Source organism: Lycium ferocissimum, chromosome 8 (assembly GCF_029784015.1).
Source record: "Lycium ferocissimum isolate CSIRO_LF1 chromosome 8, AGI_CSIRO_Lferr_CH_V1, whole genome shotgun sequence".
Taxonomy (NCBI): domain Eukaryota; kingdom Viridiplantae; phylum Streptophyta; class Magnoliopsida; order Solanales; family Solanaceae; genus Lycium; species Lycium ferocissimum.
This window is the reverse complement of record NC_081349.1, coordinates 10,281,003-10,304,066: the sequence shown is the minus strand read 5'-3', so window position 1 is coordinate 10,304,066 and position 23,064 is coordinate 10,281,003. Positions and strand designations below refer to the sequence as shown.

Below are 23,064 nucleotides of genomic sequence, written 5' to 3'. Positions count from 1 at the left end.
ACCTACGAAGAGATCCCTGTGGCTATTCTTGATCGAGTTCGAAGTTGAGGACTTACAAAAAATGAGTAATTTATGGAGTCGCGGGGTTTTAGCCTCCTCAAGAAATAGAGGAGGGGATAAAAACCCCACAATGCAACTTTCAACCTCTACAAATTACCCTTTTTTAATGTGGAAGTTGCCACAACAAAAGTGTTATGGAGGTGTTAGAAAGTCGAATAGGTTACATGGGAAGCCGAAGAGGACAAGAAGTCCAAGTACCCGCATCTCTTAGAAAAACAAGCAGAAAATGTTGAAGGTAATTAACCTTCCCATTCATAACTCAAGCTATAATCCCCATGTTTCCAGTATTCAGTCAGTTCAGTGTTTATTCATTCAGTTCAGTAGTCATTCAGTTTAATGTTTATTCAGTTCATTAGTTGTTCAGTTCAGTATCTATATAGTTCAACATTCATTCAGTTTAATATTTATGGGTCCATGTCAGTTCAGTGTCTAGCCATGTTCTTAACCATGACCCATCATTCAAGGACGAATGATCCCAAGGGGGAAATATTGTAACACCTCGTACCTTTGGGCTAATACTTGTCGTGTGACTTGATTTAAAAGATAGATATATAGTAGCACCGTAGGGGTGATATACCTCAGACCAAGATATGCGCCACATATCAGAAGTCAAATCCTTATTCAAAATTTCCCCAGCTTATTGTTTCAGTATGCGTTTGCATGTGTTATGCGTCGCATAATGGTATATGGGATGAATTTTGGAACTAAAATACAATCATGAAAGTGTCAGTGCACTATTTCGATAGCGTTCGCATCTGCGATCGCATAAGGTGTTAGGCGACGCAGAATGGCTTTCTATTTTCCTTTAAAGACGCGTTTTCCTAAATTTTATTTCATATTTCAGTCTTCCCAAGCCCTAGCATGACTTTTCTCTCCTCTCCTCATCCCACCACATCAAGGTAAGTCTCTCCCATGCATTCCTAAGTAATTCTAACACATATACATGGATTCTTAACAAGATTCAACGTTATAATCTTAGGGATTTCAAGAAAACCCTTCTCAAAGGTTCAAGTGAAGGTTTTTGGGTTTCTTCTCCAATGATTGGATTTTTCTTCGAGTTTAGGAGAGATTAAGGTATGTAAGGCTAACTCTCTACGTGTGAGAATGTTAATGATTCTCCCCACGCCACGTTTCTCTTACTACTATTATGAATTGGTTCAAAAATAGAATTAAGCCCTAGTTTCATGAAAAGCTTCAAAACTACTATTCTCTAAACGATATAGTTTCATAATTCATTCATGATTGCCATTCCGAATATCGTGAACTCAGTACGTAATCAGTATAAACTCGTGTTTGATATCCTATGAGTCTCAGTATGCTCATGAACACTTAATGCTTTAAACTCCATAATCAGTTCATGAATACATGTCTCGGCATAGTAATGTTCAGTATTCCAGTGATATGCATTTCAGTATGATTTTTAGTTCCTTAATATAAATTGTTGAATATTGAACATATGTTTCTTTGCTCGAGGCACAGTCTCATGTATACGTATATTTGGCCGAGGCCACAGACTAACGCATTTACTTGGCCGACGCTACAAATTTGTGAACTTATATTGGGCCCGAGGCCACAGGTTATTAATTCAGTTAAAATAGGTGATTTCACATTCAGAATAGGGAGTACCTATTACTATACTTCTCTTGTTCAGTTTAGCTATCAGTATGTTTTCAATTTCAATTTCAGTATGTGCATGTGTATTGTTTATGGCTACCCTTTTCCGAGCACCCCACAGCTATTTATTTCTTCACTTGGCTTTACATACCAGTACAATTCAAATGTACGGACGTCTTTTTTGCTTGGGCCTGCATTTCACGATGCATGTACTAATTTACAAGACGACGGATCTGCTTCCTAGGATTCTCGTATCAGTTGTTTGGTGAACCGCAGTTTCCTTCGGGCATTAGCTTATTTATAGTCTTTTAGTATTTTTAGGCAGTCAGGTATGTCGAGGGCCTTGTCCCTGTAGACAGTTAGTACTTCATTATTCTTTAGAGGGTTTATATACTAGAACAACGGTCAGACAGTATTTAGCAGGCTTTTGTGTTAGCCACGTTGGCTACATGCTTACACGTCGAACGTAGATCGCATTTATGATTTAACAATTAGACATTTCAATATCTCAGTTTGTTTTATATTCCACATTCAATATATACCCCATGTTAATTCAACTAGCCAGTTAGTTCGCTCAGTCACATTTAGTCAGGCATCGAGTGACATGCCGCCCCCAAGCCATGGTTCGGAGCGTGATAGTAAAATTGGAAGAACATCATTAATGCCTTTTATGATACATAAAACTTCATTAATGCCTTTTATGATACATAAAACTTTTTTCTTTTTGGTTTCCCACCCGATGTCCAGCATCCACATTGGAGCAGGATTAAATTCGAATTCGCGCTGCGTAGGGCCCAAAATGGGGAAGCGCTCCCTACCAAGGATTTTTCCATACCTAGGGCTCAAACCCGAAACCTATGGTTAAGGGAGGAGCAGCCCATCATTGCACCATATCCTTTGGTGGTTCATTAATGCCTTCTTTATTACGTGAAACACTATTTATTTTAAAACAAAATGAAAAGATAAAGATACCATTTATTTTGAAATGGAGGGAGGAGTTTACTAAGTTACCTATTTATTTGATATTTTTTTAGATTTGAGCAGTATTAAAAATAACTATTTCTTTAATGTTAAGAGCATAGTTAAAAATAATTGCCAGGTTTAATCTTGAATTTTTAAAGCGACATTTATTTGGGACAATTATATTAAGCTAAATGACAGTTAGAACGAGAACTTGGGAGTACATAAAGTACTAGTAGCCAAACTTATATTTCTAAAGCATAATGAATAAGGTTAACATAGTAAAATAGACCTCTAATAAATATTTTTCCTTGGGGAGTGTCAAGTCAACATTGGCCAAATAAAAGAAAGGGAGGGAGTACACATTTTCCTTCAATTTCAATTCCTTATTAACTTTTCCGTTAGGAGGTTCAACCCCTCCTTTTAGCTATCGTAGTTTCCTCTCTACCTCCACGAGGTGGAGTTAAGGTCTAAGTACATTCTATTCTCCTCGTGTGATCGTGAATTATACTGGGTATGTTGTTGTTAACTTTTCCATGAAATAAATATAGTTTGCCCAACTTGTTCCTAGCATACGCGCAGTTATGCGTATAGTTCGACCAAGAACACGACCGACGTATATCTGCTATTGTCTAACCAATATTTGCGGCTCTCCATCAATTAATTTGACTTTTTTGCCACTCTGGAACTTTTGACAATAAAGTCAAAACGATGACATTAATTGAATGTCTGAATTATTTGGTTTGGATGTCCAATTCAATTAGTAAACCTTAATCACGTTTGTCTTATATGCACTTGTTATGACGTGTGTGGTGCTTTTTGTTAAATTTGTTGATCATACCAAAAAATTATGAAGTCCTCTGTATAAAGCTGAAAGTTCAAACTATTAAAAGTAAATAATCCTTAATTTGCAACAATTAACACGTAAAATATTCAGTTATTTACTGTCTTGTCTCGATCAAGCACCTTTAGACTGATAATCAACGGGATTAAACTGCACAAAGTGTGATTAAAACAATTTAGTACAGCTTGGTTCCTCTTTGTCTTCGTCTAAAGTTTAATAATTCAAATCGCATAAGGTTGTTGAAAAGACAAATTAACGGACGTTTTTTTTAAAACAAAACATGACTAACACATGAATTTGTCTCTAGTTCATTTCTACGTAAGAATCAGAGTCACTGAAGCGATCGGCCTTAATATTTTTTATAAGACGCATGAATTAGTAGCTAAATTTAGTAATTAGAAATTAGTTGGGTCCGCCGCCTAGCTAATTAAATTGTGCATACGTTAACACAATTGTCAAATAAAGTTGTTTTCTTAAACATAGAGAGAGTATTAAAAAGTTTATAAATACGCAGCGCTGAGTTCGGTTAGATTCTCCAAAGATTTGTTTGGATAAATAAATAAATACATACCCTAACAAAATCAATTAAACTTAGAATATTGTGCAATAAAAGTAAAACTAATGTAATTTGGTGTACGTTGTGACCATCACGAGCCGATGTACATTGAATGTAGTCGATAAACGCATACGGCATACCCACTGTTTTAGATTCAAACTCTATGTGTGTGTTTGTGTGACAAATTCACTATTTTAAAATTCTAAATCTACTTGTGTCTATTATGATTATTAGTTAAGTATTTTAGTTGTTGTGACAAAAAGCCAAACAAAGAAAATAAGAACGGGTCTGTGTTTAACTACTATCATTTCATTCTATTCAATGAGCATTGCCATAGTTATTGGTAGACAGTTCCATCAGTTCTGCCAATGAGTTTTCAGCGTTCCCATTCTATGCACGCTTTCAAGTTCCAAGTTGCCAACTTGCTCAAACCCACCTTGACATTTTGATCTTTCTACTTAATTAATTTATATTCTATGATTAAAAAAAATTATCCTTACTATTTGCGCAATTTAACTTGATGCAGAAGGTCATTTTTCTTACTCTCAAGTTACTAACTAATTTCACTTATTATAAACAGGGGTATATGTAGAGTGTAATTATTACGTTCGTCTGCTCAATAATTTTTGTTGTGACACTCTATTTGTATTAGAAAATTACTAAATAAGTATAAATAATTGATTTCAAAATCCCATAATTAGATGAGTTGTGTTAGAATCTCGAATTTGAATCCATAAAGTTCAATTCTTGAATTAACCATTGACTATGAACAGTTAGTTATAATTATTTTTTAAATGACCTTAGCGAATAAAATTTGAACTCTTGAGTTTTATTTTCAGTGCCAAAGAGAATCATTTTCCCCCTTCCCTAACTACTTCTGTTTAATTCTTTTCTATCCTTTTTTTTAACTTTTTTGTTGTTGCTTTTTACTTTTATAAGGAGTAAAATATAAATGGAGAGGGGACCATTTGAAATCTATAAATCCAGAGTGAGTATTGTTCATTAAGATGTATATTTACATTTTTATTTTTTCCATACCATGTATGATGTATACATGGATATTCCAAGCTGAAACCGAAATGGTCTACTGCTACGACAAAGAAGTACATGATAACAAGATAAGGTAATCCAATGAAAATGTCTAAAGTTACTCTAACTTTTAATGTTATTATATGACTATATAAACTTGAAACCCTTTTCTTATTTTATCAGTTGCTGCCCTATCGAATAACTTGCATCAAGTTATGAATAGAAATTTTTGAATTTAAGTATCATTTTTCCTCATGCTGCTAAAATTTTGACGATGACAATTATGGTTGGGTTAATTTATTGCTACTTTGAGATATATAACACTCATTTAACGGCAAATTATAACTCATTACCTCAACTTCTTTATTCTTTTCTCTTAGAATATAATAATTTGAAGATAACCAGATTACTTCATAATTGACACTTGACGCTATCAAGTATCAACCAAATTAAACATCAAACTGAAAAAAGCACATAGAGTTTATTCCACACAGAAAGACTTCTGAAATTTGTCCATATAAATACAAAAACAAAATATATATAAAGGTGACGCCTAACAGTACTAATATTTCATTAAAAAAGTAGACTATCTGTTCCATCTACATTATCTTGAAATGTTAATTAAGTAGAAATTGCTGATATATATTACACATGATATTGAGGTAGTATAATCCAATGATAGAATTGTACATTGGATCACGAATAAAGTCTCAAATATCTAATGGGAAGCCATTAGCCATAGAACTTCCATATGCTAGTTATATTAAAGCTAAAATTATGTCATTACCGACTCCTAAGTTCTAAGGGTTAAAAATGCATGAAGCAACACTACAAGAGAACATGGAATTAGCTACGGAATTTGTCGGTGATCCCTAGCTATTCCGTCGCTAAATAGCTCTTCGCTAATTAGATTTTCTTATAATCCGTAGCTAAATGAGATTAGCATGGGATTTTTGCTTTTAGCTACGAAATTTTGTCTGTCGCTAATTCCTTGTTTTCTAGTAGTGAAAGTCTATCTAGTAACAACGTAATTTTTTCAATTGTCTAAAATATTTAGGTCCCATTCATGGTTCTGTTATACACTACCTCCTTACATAAGAGTATGTTATCATTTTTCAAACTCAAAGTAATGAGTCTCAGATACAGTGGTGATTTTAGAATTTAGACAATGTGTGTCTTAAGTTGACATCGAATGTGTGTCCTAAATTGCCTTTCAATTTAATTATATTTATTTTTCACACACATATATAATAAGCGATCTCAAAACATTGAATTATGTCGAACTCATAAACTAATGGCTGAATGCCCCAATGTTCAATGGAGAAAAATAATTTATAAGATGAGATTTTTGGATAGCAATGACTAGATCAAAATTAAAAAAATAAAATAAAAAGTAATTTGCAACATCCTTATGGATTATTTTGAAATGTAAGGGGTGTATATAATATTTAGTGTAATTTATCCTTATTATAAAGGTAATTTTTTGGGACAGAGTTGAAAAATGACGTCAGTGATAAAAGTGCCCCCATGCAGGATCGAACTACAGACCTCCAGTTTACAAGACTGGCGCTCTACCACTGAGCTATAGGGGCAAGTGTTGTCCTGGCTTGCTTCTTATAATTATCTGTGAGAGAAGCCCATATCTCAGCTAAGTTACCCATATTGTATGATTGATCCACATAATGTAGTTCCAACCTTGTAGATAGGGAAAAGGTGCAAATATACCCCTCAACTTTGCAATTTAGATCAGATATACCCCTCGTTAAAAAAGTGGTGTGTATATACTCCTACCGTTGTAAAATGCTACGAATATACCCCTACCCTTACAAAATCGCAAAGTTGAGTGGCATGTGTATCATTGACTGCATCAATTTTTAACTGAACCCATCCACAATACAGCACCACCAATTCAAGTACATGTAAAAGAAAAGGACTTTATAATTGGAAAAGCTGTTTATTAATTTTCACTATTGCATAACGCTATAGCATTACATCACACACTCAAATCTCAAAACAAGTACATGTATATCAAAAAGCCAGTACACGGCATTTTATTGTAGACATACTGGTGAATTAAAGTAAGAACAACAGTACTTAAAAGACTCATTAGAGGACTAGTAGTGCAATTTTATTCAAATATATAGTCCTCTAGGAGAAACACACATCCTTACTCAAACAAATCATCCACCATAAATAATGCTCATTCAATGCAGCAGCGGTACATGATAAACTTCTCCATCGGACGGCTACATTCAGCACAAACCACTCTCTCAGGAATATGACCAGTGGTACCCGGCAGAATAAGTCGAGTGCAATGATGAGGACTATGAAGACCACGAAGTTCACGGTCCAATATAGGAACAAAAGCAGTAATGTCACTCACTTCATCTTTCCATCGATCAAATCCCCTCATAACCTGCACTATCAGGTCACCTTTACCTTTGGTCATTTCAGCCAATCCACGGCTAAAAACAGCCCATCCTTGATCACTTCCGTCGTAGCTCAGAATCGTTACAATTTCCTGAAGGATCGGGTCGGTTTCACCCGGGATGTCTTGTTGGGTCCTGGAGTGCCACATGCTTTCTAGCCTTTCCCAGAAGAACCAAATGAGGGTCTGGTCTTGCACCACGTCGCTTAGGTTTTCGCCTTGGATTATCTCGCTGTTCTTGCGGACTCTTTCTTTTGGGTTTCTTTTTCCCACGTAGAGCATCTCTAGTGGGACACGGGCTGCATTTGCAACAGCCCGCGTTGCAGTTGTGAACTCCCTGATCCATTTGATGTCTTCTCCTCCGTACAAGCATATGCATTTGCCTTCGCTAATCTGCATGGGATTAACCCAAAGGGCAAAAGACGGCTCTTTTTATTACACGGATTATGTATATAATATGTATATTTATGTATGCCATATGTATTTTTATACTTAATCTAGAAAACATATAGTACAAGACACATAGTATTACTTCTAAAAACTGACATTGCAACAGATTTGTTACAATATCAAATCATGACATAAATAATAATGATTGGTGATCCTTCGTTAAAAATGGGATTAGTATATAGGGGAATGAGAGTCAATTCGACTTAACTCATTAAAAGTAGTTGATAAGAATAAAATGCTGAAAAACACTTTTGAGTGTTGAAATTATTTTTTATAAATAAGTAGTTGTGTGATCGAATATATATTGAGACTGATGATAAGCAGATCGTGTGTTTTGTAAATAAGCTTGCTTGCTGTTAAGTAATTAAAATGCTCTTAAATGTATAGAAAAATGGTAAATTTAAAAGTATCTTTATATGTAAAAAGATGAATGGCATAAATGGAATGGAGGAGGGAGTTAAAGGTTTTGTTTTGAGAAGGGTATTTTAAGGATTACAAAAACATTAAGGATAAAATAATCAATACTGGGAGTAAAAAATTTGTATTTTTAATCGGGTGAAAATCATTTTCACCCCCCAATTTTGCTTTCAAAATCGAACTCCCTTCTCAACTTTGAACAATAGACATTCTCCCCCCTTTATTCCATGCAATGTCTATTTCGCCTTTATTATTTTCAATCATCTATTTATGTAATACATTATTATATTATATATAATATTTATTTTTTAATTTAGCTATTTATACATTCTTATTTAAGTTCATTAACATTATAAATAGAATACTACTTTTATAAATTTGTCACAAAATCTAATGTTATTTTTTATGATTGTTATTTCACTATCATATGCATTAAGTATGTATATATGCACGTACATCAGTAATGCATGTATGTGTTCTTGATCAAAACAAAACATGCCTGTATATGTATATTTAAGTTTTCACCTATCTCTTATTCTTTATTGTTTATATAAATAAACAAGTTTTGATCGTCATAAATGGAATATTTCGTAAATTATAATTTAAAATTTACTTATAGTATAAATAAATAATTTTTAAAAATTAGTCTCCATTGAACGTTGGGTAATATATCAAAAAAATGAAAAATATGATAATTTACAAATGTTGATAATGTAAGGATAATATAGGCATTTAAGAAAGTCAATTAGGCTAAAGGAGGGAGAATGTCTATTTTTCAAAGTTGAGGGAAGAATTTGATTTTTAAAGCAAAGTTGGGGGGTGTAAATGATTTTCACCCATTTTTAATCATGTACGATTTTGGATGAATATATCTGCTTGACATATACTAGAGGTTATTTTGATGTTTACCATATGCGTAGATAAGTCCAAAGATACTTACAATTACTAAATTTTAAAAGCTTATAAGTAGACGTACGTACCCAAGTGAAAATGTTTTGATCAATGGAGTCAGCTAACAGTTCAATATTCCAAGTTTGTTCCTTCCACAGTGCTTCTTCCCTAGCTTTGGTAAAAGGAAAAGCCAAACTTCCCCAAATCCACAACATATGATAAGCATTGTTGTTTGCTTCTTTCCCTTGAGGATCAAGAACAACAAGCTGAGGCTTTTTATTGAATCCCCACACCTCTTTAATGCACCTAATGACTGCTGGATCAATCATAGAAGGATGTGCCACTGAGTACCATGGCATTGACTTTTGTACTTCTTCAAACTTCATTTGTTTTTCTCCAGTCCATGGAGTTAGTCTCTTGTCAACCACAGGGATCCAGACAATCTCGTAGTTGCTCTCTGGTCTGTTTGGTTGCGTCTTAGATTCAGCGTACATGTGGTGGAGAATAAAGAGCTCTTCCAGTGCAATGTCTAGGTCGGAGAGCAAAAGTAAAACATACTTCTTCCTAAGCACATCAAGACTTACCTGTCATCAAAAGAAATGTACTGCTGTATGAGTTCAATTTCTATATACTGACGGTGCAATTATATTGGTATATGCTCCTAAAAGATAACTATACGTAATTGTTCATAAGAAGTATGAATATTGTAGTCCTGAAATATAAGACAAGTTACCAGCTGGCTAAGACATGTTTAATACATCAGAAGGGTAAATGTTCTTGACACAATCAGTGTATATAATTAGGTTGAATCCCACCTGTATTTAGACAACTTGAGAATGTTTCATTTTGCTAAGGTGCAAAATTTAGTAGTATAAAGATTGGCATAAATAAATTACCCTTCTCTTATGCGTTCCATCAAAAAGTGGGAGCTGGTCATCCTTGGAATAAATCAAGATTGAGAGTATCTTCATGTTATCAATGTGGGATGTCCTGAGAAGTCGCAGAAGTGCTTCAAATGCATCATGCTGCCTCTTCTCCTCTATATTATCACAACAAGAAGATGTTCTTAATTAGTGCTTTAAATATATCGCAGTTTTGTTTTACATAACTTAGCAAACATAACTTACCAATCTTTTGGTAACAAAGGTTAAGAACCTTTCTTAGGTGATCCAATATGTTTGCAAGCTTGTGAGCCAAACTAGATATCTCCCACGACTCGGATGTTGAGGATATATACCTAATAATATTATACACACCTTTCATCAATTTCATGCATTGTGAAGAACTCACGTACATATATATCGATAATGTAAATTCTATCAATATATTTTGACATATTGTAGCAAGTAATCTGTCTCATTTTTCATGTTAATACACTTATTATGAATGGCTAGTTACTTGTAGTTGTTTTATGTGACTATAGTGTAAAATTCCTTTACATATTACTCCCTCTGTCCCAGTTTATGTGATATAGTTTGACTAGACACAGAATTTAAGAAATAAAGAAAGACTTTTGAATCTTGTAGTCTAAAATAAGCTAAAGATATTTGTGTGGTTGTAGATCATCTCGTTAAGCGTAGAAGGTAAAGTTTAAAGTTAAATTGTTGTCAAATAAGGAAATGTATCATTATTTTGAGACAAATTAAAAAAGAAAAGTGTCGCATAAATTGGGACAGAGGGAGTATATTGTTAATGTATAGAAGAACGGTATTATTAAATCCTATGCAGTACGGTGTAAAATATATTTATACAATTATGTTATTTAGAAGGTAATTTCAGGTAATGCTCTATGCTAAGCATTAATTTGTAACCTGATAAAATGGTATCTAACCTGGTATAATATGTTAAGTTACACTAATTGTGTAAAAACATTTAACCGTTATATGTAACTTAAACTCAACTCTTAAAAATATGCTCAGTGTTGAAAGAGTTATAAAACGTACTCGTGGCCGATGGCAATGAGGTTCAAAACCATGGCTGCACACATAACAGCAGCCCTTATAGTCCAGTAAGCAGCAGTGGAAATATGGGCTGTATTAATCAACATTTCCAATTCTTGTGTGACAACATATTGCTGATGAGATGTTTCAATGTCTCTAAACTCGATAATACACTTTGTGACATCCAACATTTTGTCGATCAGATCATGAATTGCATCGAATTTCTGCTTGAGAACATCGTGTCGCTCCATGATTTCTGGAAGTTCCATGATGATCGCAACCGACTTGGCCAGTGGATTTGTGGGATATTGATGAACAAGCAGCCCAAATTCACCATATTGTTGGGCGAAAGCCGCAAATGCTATTGCTACTTTTGTATCCCAGGAGTAAGTTGTGAGCGAGTGAAGCAGTGACATTGTTGTTGTGTGCGCGTCTTCTTTGTTAGCACATTTGCATATTATCTGTCATATTTACATTGACATGAACCATCAGATTCATGTCGGATACATACTAAACTATCTTTAGGAAGATTAAGAAAATAAGTTCCTATATAGAAAGATATGTTGGGGTCATACAATCTATTACTGATATGGTAACCTGGAAAATAGACTAATAACTTAGTTATAATCGGCTAAATTACATTGATAGTGTAGAATATTTTCATTAGCAGTGTATATATATGATCCACATTTTTTGTCATTCTATATATGAGATCCTTTCCTTTTATTTTCTAAGTCAAAAAGGTGTGTGATTTATTTTCAATGCAGCCTCCAATTGTGGCACAATTACTTGTATCTATTAACACATTGACCAGGAATTGCAACAAGAATATAAAAAAGATAATTGAACTTGCTCTTTACGGAGTACTAAGTAATCACGGGTAAAAATAGGGATAATTACATTTTTGGACTGCTCAAAAGAATAATAGCAAGAAAATGTATCAATTTTGTATATTAAGTATAAATATACATATCATATACACAATATATGCATCTAATATACATAGATATACAGATAATATACATAATCAGTGTATAAATATTTGTATATTTTGGCTAGCGCCAGGACTGACGGGAAAAATGAAAGAATCCAAAAAGTTATGCTCATTTATCGAATATATAAAAATATTAACATAAGCAAACCGATCGAGGTATTCTTAAAGATTATATACAATGTACTTACCTCCATAGAAATTCTATGTATAGGATATGCCAAATAGTTGAGTATTTCAGTAAGTCCACTATGGGGAATGGCCTTCTCTTCCAATGCTTCCAGATGTGCTTGAACTTTAGCTCCCTAAAATTCCCCCAAACAAACCCCCAAAAAAAAAAAAAAAAAAAAAAAAATGAAAAAACCGTTATTCTAACAAAGTACTATATAGTAGCACTAAATAAGAAAATGATGTTATTTTATATCCACTAATTGTTTTAGTTTTACTAATTTCACTAATTAACAATTACTTTTATTATTTTGAACTCATGTTAATAGTTTAATTTTTTGCTACCATCAGTATATATAAATTAAACTCGAAAGAAAAGTAAGTAGACACGTACATGAACACGACCAGCAACGGGAGTGGCACGATGCACAATTTCCTCAATAATATGGACAAGAGGCCTGACATCAAAGTCACGGCCATCAGGGACGTGAGTTTCTTCAATGTGCTTCATCATTGCATTATCATCAGATGTCAAGAACAGATGATGATCACCTCTCCTGTGATGAAGCTTAGCTGCAGCTAGATTTGAAGTCCTTGGATTGATTGGTGTATGGTGAGCAGTTGCCGGTACCTTTCGAGACATAATATATAAATAATTGAAAGAATATTCTCTTTAATAGCTTAAATTTTATGGTCGCATAATTCAACATGATATCATAGCCAGTAAAGGTCATGAATTCAAATCTCATTGCTACACACACACAAAAAAAAAAAAAAAAAAAAAAAAAGGGTCGTTTGAACAAATAGTCTTCTTTGAGGTTACAATTTAAATTCTACCGATGTTACTCTAGTGGGTTAAATCTGTCAACAACCAAAAAAAAAAAAAAAAAAGAAGGGATAATTACATTTTTGAACCGCTCTAAAACATAATAGCCCGATAAATGTATATGCTTTATATCAACTATAAATATACATATGATATACAAATAATATATCCATAATATACATAGATGTCGTATTTTGACTAGCGCCCGTAATTAATTTTTCCGATGTTCCAAAAAATGAAAAAAGCCCAAAAAACTCATTTACTGAAAGGCAAAATGTAGGCTACTGAGAATATAATTTAAAGAGTCATTTCAAAATGGCCATACGGTGCAAATAATATTAAAAAAAAATGTTTCTAATATAATGAAATAGTTATAAGAGATATGATGATTAATGTCTGAATAAGATGATCGCTCAAATCAACCGTACCATGTCATGACTCACTGGTTTGACCACCGGATGATTCATCATAGGGGCATTCAAAGGGTTGATGTGATGTCCAGTACTTGCATGATGGCCAGTATCATGACTCATTGGGTGCATCCTATTGGCAGCAACAGCAGTTGATCCACTTGACATATTATTCATTGGGTTTGTAGCCACTGGGTGGTTCATGGCTCTCTTGAGAGTCAATGGGTTAACACTCATGTCCTCCTTTTCCATTTCAAGGGAGAAAAAAAATGCAGGGTTTTAGAAAGGATTTAAGAGGCAAGTGTAGTTAAAAATTGCTGTGTGTTGAAATGAAGACCATGAGAAGGGTTTATATATGTTATTGAAATGGTATAAAGGCGGTGTGAATCAAGTTCTTTGCTTCTAATGGGGTCTAAAGTTGTGAAGAGTTTTGGAATTGTTCCTGTGTATGGCCCCTATGAAGCAAACATCTTTGTCCTTTCACAGTAAAAAGGATAAAAAGTAATTTAGACAGCATTCTCATTATCGTTATCATTAAGATTTTACTTCTCATATCACTTGATGCATGCTATATATGTTTATGTTTATTTTACATATATAAAGGCCAAAATTGTATAATAGTCCAACAACATAAAGATTTTTACACTACCGATGTTTATCATAGTCATGTACCTATAATTATCTTAATATCGTAGTATAAGTAATTTTTACAGTCTCAATATTGTATAAAAATTAAACTCAAGTAAAAATTTACATTCATCGGGTGTTTACACCAAGTCAATGAATGCATGTCATGTATTTGCACATATATAGACTCTTAGCATTTAATCATGATCAATTAACATGCATTTTCATCTCATTAAATCACTTATTTATAATAAGTTTATATGATTTGGCGTAAACATCAGGTAGCAAATAAGTATTTAATTACCCTTTAACTCTATCATTCAGTTATAGAAGACATTCCCATTATGAAGAGAATTCACTTAAATACTAGGGAATTAAGGAGATAAAGGAAAAAAATGTCTAGCATAACAATGCTCAATTTATTTGTACGTGGTCATCCTTGTTTAGCAAAATTTGCATAATGAAGGACATGGAGGTAAAGTATCCAGGGGGTATCAACCAAATTAGATGAAGATGGTGACGTTTTAGGAACTATTTAAGAATTTAAGTTATATAATCAAGTCACCTTCTACCTGTTATAGTAAATAAAGTGTCTTATTTTAGAAAAAGTATAAATCCAACTTTATATAAAGAGTTACTGGTAAATATATTTGAAGTGAACTGATAGTGTAAAAGTTTCTTTAGTAGGCATTTGGCCATGAAAATAAAAAAATAAAAATTCACTTTATTTGGAGCTTTGGAGTTGGAGTTGAAGATGTAATTGTTTTTTGTTATAGTTTTTACAAAGAATATTTGATTATTTGAATGTATTGAGAGTGAAAACAAAGTTTTAGTTATTTTTCAAATTCCAAATACAACTTGAGTTGTATTTGGAATTTTCATTGCCAAATGCTAATTTTCAATAAAGTGAAATAATTTTCCTGAAAAAAGTGAAAAAGTTCATGGCCAAACGAGTCCTTAGGCTATTCATATATATAAGTTAAGACTCATTATCTAATATTACATGGGAATGAAGGATTTGTTATTTTATACTTCAAAAGCCCTAAAAAGTAAATCTGGGAAAAAGGCAAGACGATATAGAGCCCGTTTGGATTGGCTTATAATTTGATCAAACCAAAACATAAGTCATTTTTAACTTAATTGAGTGTTTGGCAAAAATAAAAGCGTAAATTAAGTTAAAAAAAGTGTAAAGAAATAAACAAAACCGATTCTTTAAGCCAACTTATTTTTTTGGCTTAAAAATTATTTTAGTTTGACCAACAACTTTAATTTTTTATCCCTTATATGTTAATTCCAATACTACCTTTACTTCTAAAAATACTTTAAGCACTTTTATCTAAATAAATAATTATTTATTTATAAAATAACTTGCAGTACTTACTCATAATGCATTGTTCTTCATTCACTGCTGAATGACTTTTCACTTTAGTTGATTACAGAACAATCACTAATAAGATATGGATTTGATGGTATAGCGGGAATAAAAATTATAAAAGATGCTTTTCAAAGTTGTAAATTTTCCTAGCTGATAATATATTTTTTAGGCATAAGCGTTGGGAATATGTTATTGTCAAGTTGGGAAAAAAAAAAAAAAAAACGTCAAATCGTAAATAAAGTGTCCCCTATGTTTCAATAGAGATAGCCATCAAGAAAGGCTAGCAAAGAATAAAGAATATGTTTTTTTTCTTTGTTCACTTTTTTGGTTACTTCAAAGGGGTGATTTTGTGGACCCTTTGGAAGCTTGGGAATATTGCAAAGAATAATTATTTAATGAATTGAAAAGCAGGAAATTCTGCTTGGTAAAAAGAAAAAGTAACTGAACATAAAAAGAGCAAAATGTTTAGTGCAAGCTGAGGTAAAACCTTTACCTTGACAATGACTGCTTAAACACCAATCATGAGGTCCTTCTTTTTATTGGCAGCAAATCTAGGTATAATCCAAATTTAACTATTGAGAATGTAAAATTATGCTATTTGCTTCATCCTTTTTCCTTCTTTTTGTTCTCTTTTTCTTTTTGAGGATTTTGATGTTGGTTATCATTTTGAACTTCCGTAAGTGCAGCAGAAGAGAAAAGAAATTAAATGATGTCTGATGTTATATTGGTACATTTGTTTTTTTAAACCCAAATAGTAGTTAAATGGGATGTGGAATAGAAAGTTTCAAATTAATGAAGTTTTCTGGACCTTCTCCACAGAAAATTAAAGCTCATATTTAATTGCATGATATGCAACATCAGATTTTAAATCACTCTTGTAATAATTAGTCCTACTAGTTTAGATTCATCTTATGACACTTACAATTGTAGTTAAGGCATTCCAAATTCCAGCATGACTAACCATAAAGAAAGTGGATGTGTTGTAACATATAAACCGTCTTATTTTTAAAATTACAAATCTCACTTTACATGAAGAGTTACTTGTAGATATATCTCTTTACTTTATTTGATAAATAACTGATCTTGAGTTTCAAGGTTGAATTTGGTGATTCTCTCAAAAAATAAATCCAGAATCAGGAAGTAAACTATTTGGCTAAGGTTGTACAAGCTATAGTCATGTAGTCTACAGTATACTAAATGAAACTTAATTCTATATATGCTACTTTCAAGTTGCAAATTTAAGTGAACCAGACAATTATATTATATCTGTCAGCTTCCTAGTTTCTGGGGGAGATTCCCTAATAGTGTTTTAACTTTCTTTTTCTTCAATATTCTTTTTGCTGATTTATATGTAATACAATTTGGTATTTATTTGAACTATTTGTTCTAGTGTTTCACAGATAACCAGTTGGAGGCAAAGGAAACAGCCCTTTCCACTCTTTTCTAGGCCTTTTGCATAGACTATTTAATTTCAAGCAGTGGGAGAAAGATTTTCCAAAACTTAAATAAAAGTATCTTTTGTTTCAGCATCTCATTAAGACAATTTCATCAGAAACATATATAAAAATATAAAAAGATGCATGGTACTGCATTACATTTTTTTTTTCTTGAAATTTGACATTAGAGGTGACAGTACAGATCACTCATCAGAATGCCTTTTTCACAATGATTATGTAAAAGTTCTATGTAATAAGCAAACCTTTTAACCCCTATGAAAATTAGTTCTGATATATTATTTCCAAAGCTAAATCAATCTTGGCCTACTATTCTGCTGGGCTCTGTTACATTACATTGGTAGACAACAAACTTCTCCACGGGACGCTTACAGCGTGAGCAAAATACAGTTTCTTCAGTCAATCCTTCTTCAGATGGAAGGATCTCGTCGTGATAGCACGGTTTAACAGGCAAAGGAGACGCCATTGCACATCTAACAGCACCAAACAACCCTAATTTCGCGACATTTTCAGCTAATTCTGGAAGAATATTTAAACATTCTTGAACTTCTCTCCCCTTGAGGATTATTACATCAGTTGATGATCCCTTTCCAATTATCACCCAATCATTGGAAGTTTCACATGCATCTAGCAATCTTAACACTTGTTGTAAGCTGCTGCTATGGTAACCTGCCTGTTCTAGTCTAGCGACTGAGTTCTTTATGCTCTCCAGCCTAAGCCAGAACAACTTCATCTTCGTCGTAGATAGAAAAATACTCGTGTTTGCTTCAATGCTGATGTCTAAAATGTTCCCCACGTCTTTAGATGGATTTCTATAGCCAACATAAATAGCTTCAAGTTGAATTCCAGCGCTTCTGATTTTCTTTAATGTGTCGTTAAATTCTCTGATCCAACTAATGTTATCACTTACATAGATGCAAAAATGTTTACCCTCCTCTACCTGACATCAAAAGAATATACTTCTGTCGGTTAAGAACTAAAGCACAAGTAGGAAAAGTAAAGCTTTAACAAGGCCTTAATTTGCTTAAGGATTATTAAATTATTGGTTAAAGGGCAAAAGGCAACATTTTAGAAGCTTACCAAACTGGTCAATAAAGGATCAATCCCATCAATTAAAAGATGCGAGATCCTGTTTTCCTTTTCCCACAGCTCTTTTTCTGTTGAGGCTGAAAAAGGAAATGCTTTGGCCCCCCATAGCCATACCATATCAATAGCATTTAAGTTTGTGACAACACCATCAGTGCTTAATACTACCATTATGGGCTCGTCTTTATAGTTCCATTCTTGTCTAATAAAGTTTACCACGGCTGAATGAAGTAACCACGGGCATCGGATTGAGAACCAGGGCAAAGAATTTGACAGAAACTGGAAATTCATCTCATCAGTCAAACTCCAGGTGTGTGAAGATGGAATTGGCACCCATAAAATTGCATAGCTTCCCCCGAATTTTTTATGTAAGGGATGATCATGAATTCGTTGCACTAGATAAAATATTTTCTCCGCAGCAAAGAGCTCTGGCTTTGAGATCAAGAGTATGACCACCTTATTTTCCAGTTCTTGGATGCCATAATACTGTTGAAGACAAAGAAGTTATAACTTGTTATTATAAGTATTTGGCATTGACTCATCAAACTGCTCGCATTTATGTGTTAACTCACAATACTATTGATTCTCAACTTACGTATTAAAAAATAACTTTTGGAAATAATAAGTACCTTTTCTCCTGAGCTATCTTTTAACGGTAGGTCATTCTTCAAAGAGAATAACACCCGAAGCACCTTTTGATTGTGAAAGTGGGACACTTTGAAAAGATCGCGTATCTTTCCAGGAAACCTTCTATCTGAGAACAACAAAAGAATTTCAACTTCTTTACATGTTATTTTCATTGAACAAGATATTTTCTACAATATAAAGGCTCATAGAAAGACGATGACCTATTTGCATTTGGCACGTATGTAGTTTCTCTCTGAGGTTATTGCATAAGCCACTTAGCTTGTATACCAAGCTGAAGAGAGTCCATGCTGCAATGGTTGTTGAATTCGAATGCCTGGAGTTAGGATTTTTCACATCAACTTATTTACTGGTGAAGAGATAAAGAAATTTACAAACTATGAGATATTATATACTGAATAAGTAAATGAAGGGAAAAGGGAAAAAACATGCACTTGGTTATCTTTCATGGTCCTGAAATCTGCAATCTGAGAAGCGCATGAGATCGTGCTTCTTAAAATCCAGTAGATTGTTATGTACATCTTTGACTTTGTAACAACAATTGCCTCATCATCCAAAAGTTCTTGTTGCAAAGGCAGGCCTTCAAAGTCGAGGACAAGATTTGCTGCCTCTATCATAGTGTCGAGCAATAAGTTCAAAGCTTTAAATTGTATCTTTAACGTGTTTAATTGTCTAGGCATTTGCTTAAGTGTTGCAGTTAAAGCTGCAAGAGAATTGTGATGAACTAGCTGCATTATCAGCCAAAACTCGCCATATATTGAAACCAATGCTGCAAGTGTTAAAACTACTTTAGCATCCCATTTGAAAGGGCCTAAAGTTTCAAACAACATCATAGTTTCTTCATGTAAGTCTCCTCCATCCTCATAGCATTTACAGAGAATCTATGAGAACCAAATTATTGTATTTAGATCCATGAACACAAACAATGTAGAAGGGACCAAAAGATTATGATTATATAACAGAGAGAAAGCACTTACCTCATGTGAGATCTTTTTAATGGTGTATCCAAGCTTTTCCTCTAACCCAAACACTTCTACATTCCATGAATTTATACAATTGCTTTGAGGATAAGATAACTGAAACAAAAAAACAATTCTGAGGTTGTCATGCTACATTATACTATATTCTCATGTATATGTCTAAATCTCTGTGTCTTGTTGTTCGGATTCTCAAAAATGCAGCCGCACCGGAATCGGATCCTCCAAAAACGTACACCTTTGGAGGATCCGACATGCACCCAATAGCATTTTTGAAGAGTCCAAGCTACATAAGTTAAGCCCATGTACGTTTCTCTTTTCTTGTAATAGTTGTATGGTGTTGCACAAGCAATTGATAAATCCGTAAGTATTTAGCTTAAAACCTCAACGAATGAATAAACATAGGGGAAAAGATATTCATAATCAAAGCTAGTTCAGCAATGTTGTTGGCACAGCAGAATAATAGTATATTATTTACTGTATGAAACCAAGAAAATATCCATGAACCAAGAAAATATACAACAGAAGATTGAATCTCTTGGACCTTAAGAAAGAATAGATTTATAACCTTAGGTGAGATGTAATGCATGGTGCTCTCAACAACAAGAAGCAATTGGCCAGCATCTATCTTATAACGATAATTAGGATCATGGGTTCGGAGAATCTTCGTAATCAATAGATCTTCTTCTATAGATGATAGGAAACATGGATCAAATTCTTCACCTCTAAGCAAGCTCATGGCCAGAGTGAATAAGTTTGAAAGATTTAGGTCACATAGAACAGTTGACTTGCAGACTTGTTATGCAACTAGAAACTGGCTCAGTTCTTTCTATACTTGTGTCTATCAAGAATTTTGAGAACCATTTTGGGAAAGAAAAGTGTTGGCAAAGAAAAGTGTTGGCAAAGAAAAGTACTCTTACTTGTACAAAGTTCAGGAAACACATTGATATACGAATTAGTGGAGACCACCAAAAGAAGAGGTGCTTATTCAAAGTCCTATCAGGGGATTTCTTTTGGAACAGTAGATTAAAGAATCATTTTGTACTAGTAGTTCCTTCCAGCACTTTGTGTTGCGTGATCCTGAAGAGACCAAACTAATACTTGAGAAGATCTTTTCAGCAAACAACACTAGGGTGTGTTTGGTACGGAGGAAAATAGTTTTGGAAAATATTTTCTCAATTTCTCATGTTTGGTTGATCAAAATGTTCTGGATAATATTCTCTAAGAAAACAAGTTCCTTAAAAATGATTTCCTTGTGGGAGTAGGATAAACAAGTTCCATAAGTGGCATTCAGTGCTAATTGTCTCCTTCCCACCCCCAAACAGGCCAAAACCCCATCCTCGCCTTGCCCCCCATAGTGTTTGTCTTATTGTGTAGATAATATATAAACGCTCGTGGAACAATATCTTCGACTTATTCACTAAACATCAAAAAAATAAGTTAAAAGATCACTTCTTTTCATGGAAAACATTTTCCCACATACCAAACACGCCCTAAAAGACACCCGATTAAGCCATATAAGAATACAACATAAATAAACAAAACAACAGTACTCCAGATAAAGGTGGAAAATACCAGTATGTTAATAATGTTAAAATAACCGAATTATGATGAATCTTAATAGAAATGAATATAAATTCGACCTTAATTAATTCGAGATTGAGGCATAATGATTGGTTTTCCTTTCTGAAAGGAAACCACTCAAACTATAAGCTTTGTTTATGTAACTTTTGCCGCTTCGAGACTAGTGCAATCTTGTACCCAACTTTACATTCAAGTTCATTTTTCCTCACTTTTTTTTAGTCTTGAATGAAAAAAGAAAAGCAGAATTATCATAGCCGTACCCACAGCAAGCAAAAACAGATGCTTTAATGAACATGCAAATATAAAAGATAGCAAATTAAAGAGTAAAGAGAAGAGAATATTGGGTAAAGAGATTTGTAAAGAAAAAGAGATGAGACATAAGAACATAACATAATCATTGGTTACAATTATGTTTTACGAGATGCTTCTTGAGTCAAACTAAACTTGAATTTGACCCTGGCAACTGTAACGAGAAAAGGATAAGTGAATAAGGTGAGGAAACTAACGCTTACATCATTATCACCCGAAATTGAAATTAAAAATCATATTATATTTAAAAGTAGGAAGCTTTTAAGTTAAAAGTTGAACTACTAAATGCTCATCAAAAGTTGATGGACTTTTATATCATTTTACCCTTTAATCCAACACTATTCCTATATAACTTTTTTGAATAAAAAAGTAAACCTGCATTATGGTAGTAATAACAAAAAGGTAAATTAGAGTAATAATGCATTCAGCCTTTTAAGTTACCTACTTTTATTATGCTCTTGAACTACATTAATTGCAAAAATACTCATATTTATTTATTAGGTTATAGAAGTCTAAAGGTACTCCTTGATTTGTAACGGTTTTTCCCTTTTGCCAAGTAGTGCAGTGATTCAGAATCTCCATTTTTAAATGTTACATGTTCTCCTTTCTCGTGTATATCTCCATTCATTTTCTAGATGAGTTTATTATGCTTAATGTTTAATTTTTTTCATTTGAATTAATCTAGATTATTGATATTTTAAACCACGACTTATTTTGAACTTGCGATTCTTCTGTGCAAGTGCAATTGCGCAGTCATGTTAAAATTTCGTAATTGATGATGCAGTAAGTGAAGCAACCCAGAATAATCTTTTCCTAAGTAGTACGTATCAGTTTTCAGGTAGTAAAATCATTATCTCTAACATGCAATGAGATATTTTTATGTAATTATAAGTTGATATTCTTAATTAATTTGCGGTTTGATATGTAAACGAAAATCGTTTTATAGAAATTGATATACATGGTACAATTAATTGAATTCTCTAATAAACATAAGTCTTTTGCAAAAGAACAAGAACAAAGACTTCTAGCTTTCTCACCGCATCCATGGCAATCAGTGGGCAATCTTGTGAGACAAGAAAATATTATAATTCTCTACAAGTGAATCCAAAATAAGAAAAAATAAAGATGAAGAAAAGCGAAGACGAGAGATACAATGGTGTCTTGACAGTTGATGACTCATGGTAAGTTCCTTGTTCGTTTAATTTAGGAGGGAAAAATTATCGAGGGTATATGTATACAACTTTTTTTTAATATCACATTTTTAAGGCGAATGAATATTTACCTGATTTATGATTCGAAATGTTGGGTTTGTCACGATGTGATTGAAAGTAAGTACTAATTTGGTTTCTAATTTTCATACATAATTGTTAATTTTTATGAGGTAAATACTTCTATCATATGCATGTTAATTGTATTTGTTCGA

The 23,064-nt window shown here is 33.2% G+C and overlaps 2 protein-coding genes and 1 non-coding gene across 4 annotated transcripts; all 3 read right to left on the bottom strand.

Moving 5' to 3' along the window:
• Positions 1–6,583: 6,583 nt before the first annotated feature.
• On the bottom strand, positions 6,584–6,655 carry TRNAT-UGU (transfer RNA threonine (anticodon UGU)). Its single transcript has one exon. It is a non-coding gene; the product is annotated as a tRNA-Thr (tRNA).
• A 342-nt stretch (positions 6,656–6,997) lies between these two features.
• LOC132067209 (protein SIEVE ELEMENT OCCLUSION B-like) lies at positions 6,998–13,920 on the bottom strand. Its single transcript, XM_059460365.1, has 8 exons — positions 13,603–13,920; positions 12,743–12,979; positions 12,372–12,485; positions 11,193–11,650; positions 10,377–10,486; positions 10,146–10,288; positions 9,339–9,833; positions 6,998–7,884 (listed from the first exon to the last, which is right to left on the bottom strand). Exons 1-8 carry the CDS (start codon positions 13,834–13,836, stop codon positions 7,264–7,266), a joined length of 2,412 nt encoding a protein of 803 aa, XP_059316348.1. The 5' UTR covers positions 13,837–13,920; the 3' UTR covers positions 6,998–7,263.
• A 3,156-nt stretch (positions 13,921–17,076) lies between these two features.
• Positions 17,077–20,812, bottom strand: LOC132067205 (protein SIEVE ELEMENT OCCLUSION C). 2 transcript variants are annotated; one of them, XM_059460361.1, is made up of 7 exons: positions 20,317–20,812; positions 19,749–19,847; positions 19,204–19,652; positions 18,975–19,087; positions 18,756–18,880; positions 18,121–18,612; positions 17,077–17,980 (listed from the first exon to the last, which is right to left on the bottom strand). In XM_059460361.1, the coding sequence occupies exons 1-7, from the start codon at positions 20,485–20,487 to the stop codon at positions 17,336–17,338; spliced, it is 2,094 nt and encodes a 697-aa protein (XP_059316344.1). In that variant the 5' UTR covers positions 20,488–20,812; the 3' UTR covers positions 17,077–17,335. The 2 variants fall into 2 exon arrangements, with proteins under 2 accessions (XP_059316344.1, XP_059316345.1); XM_059460362.1 differs by lacking the exon at positions 20,317–20,812 and having other exon boundaries at positions 19,204–19,540; positions 19,749–19,846.
• Between the last annotated feature and the right edge of the window lie 2,252 nt (positions 20,813–23,064).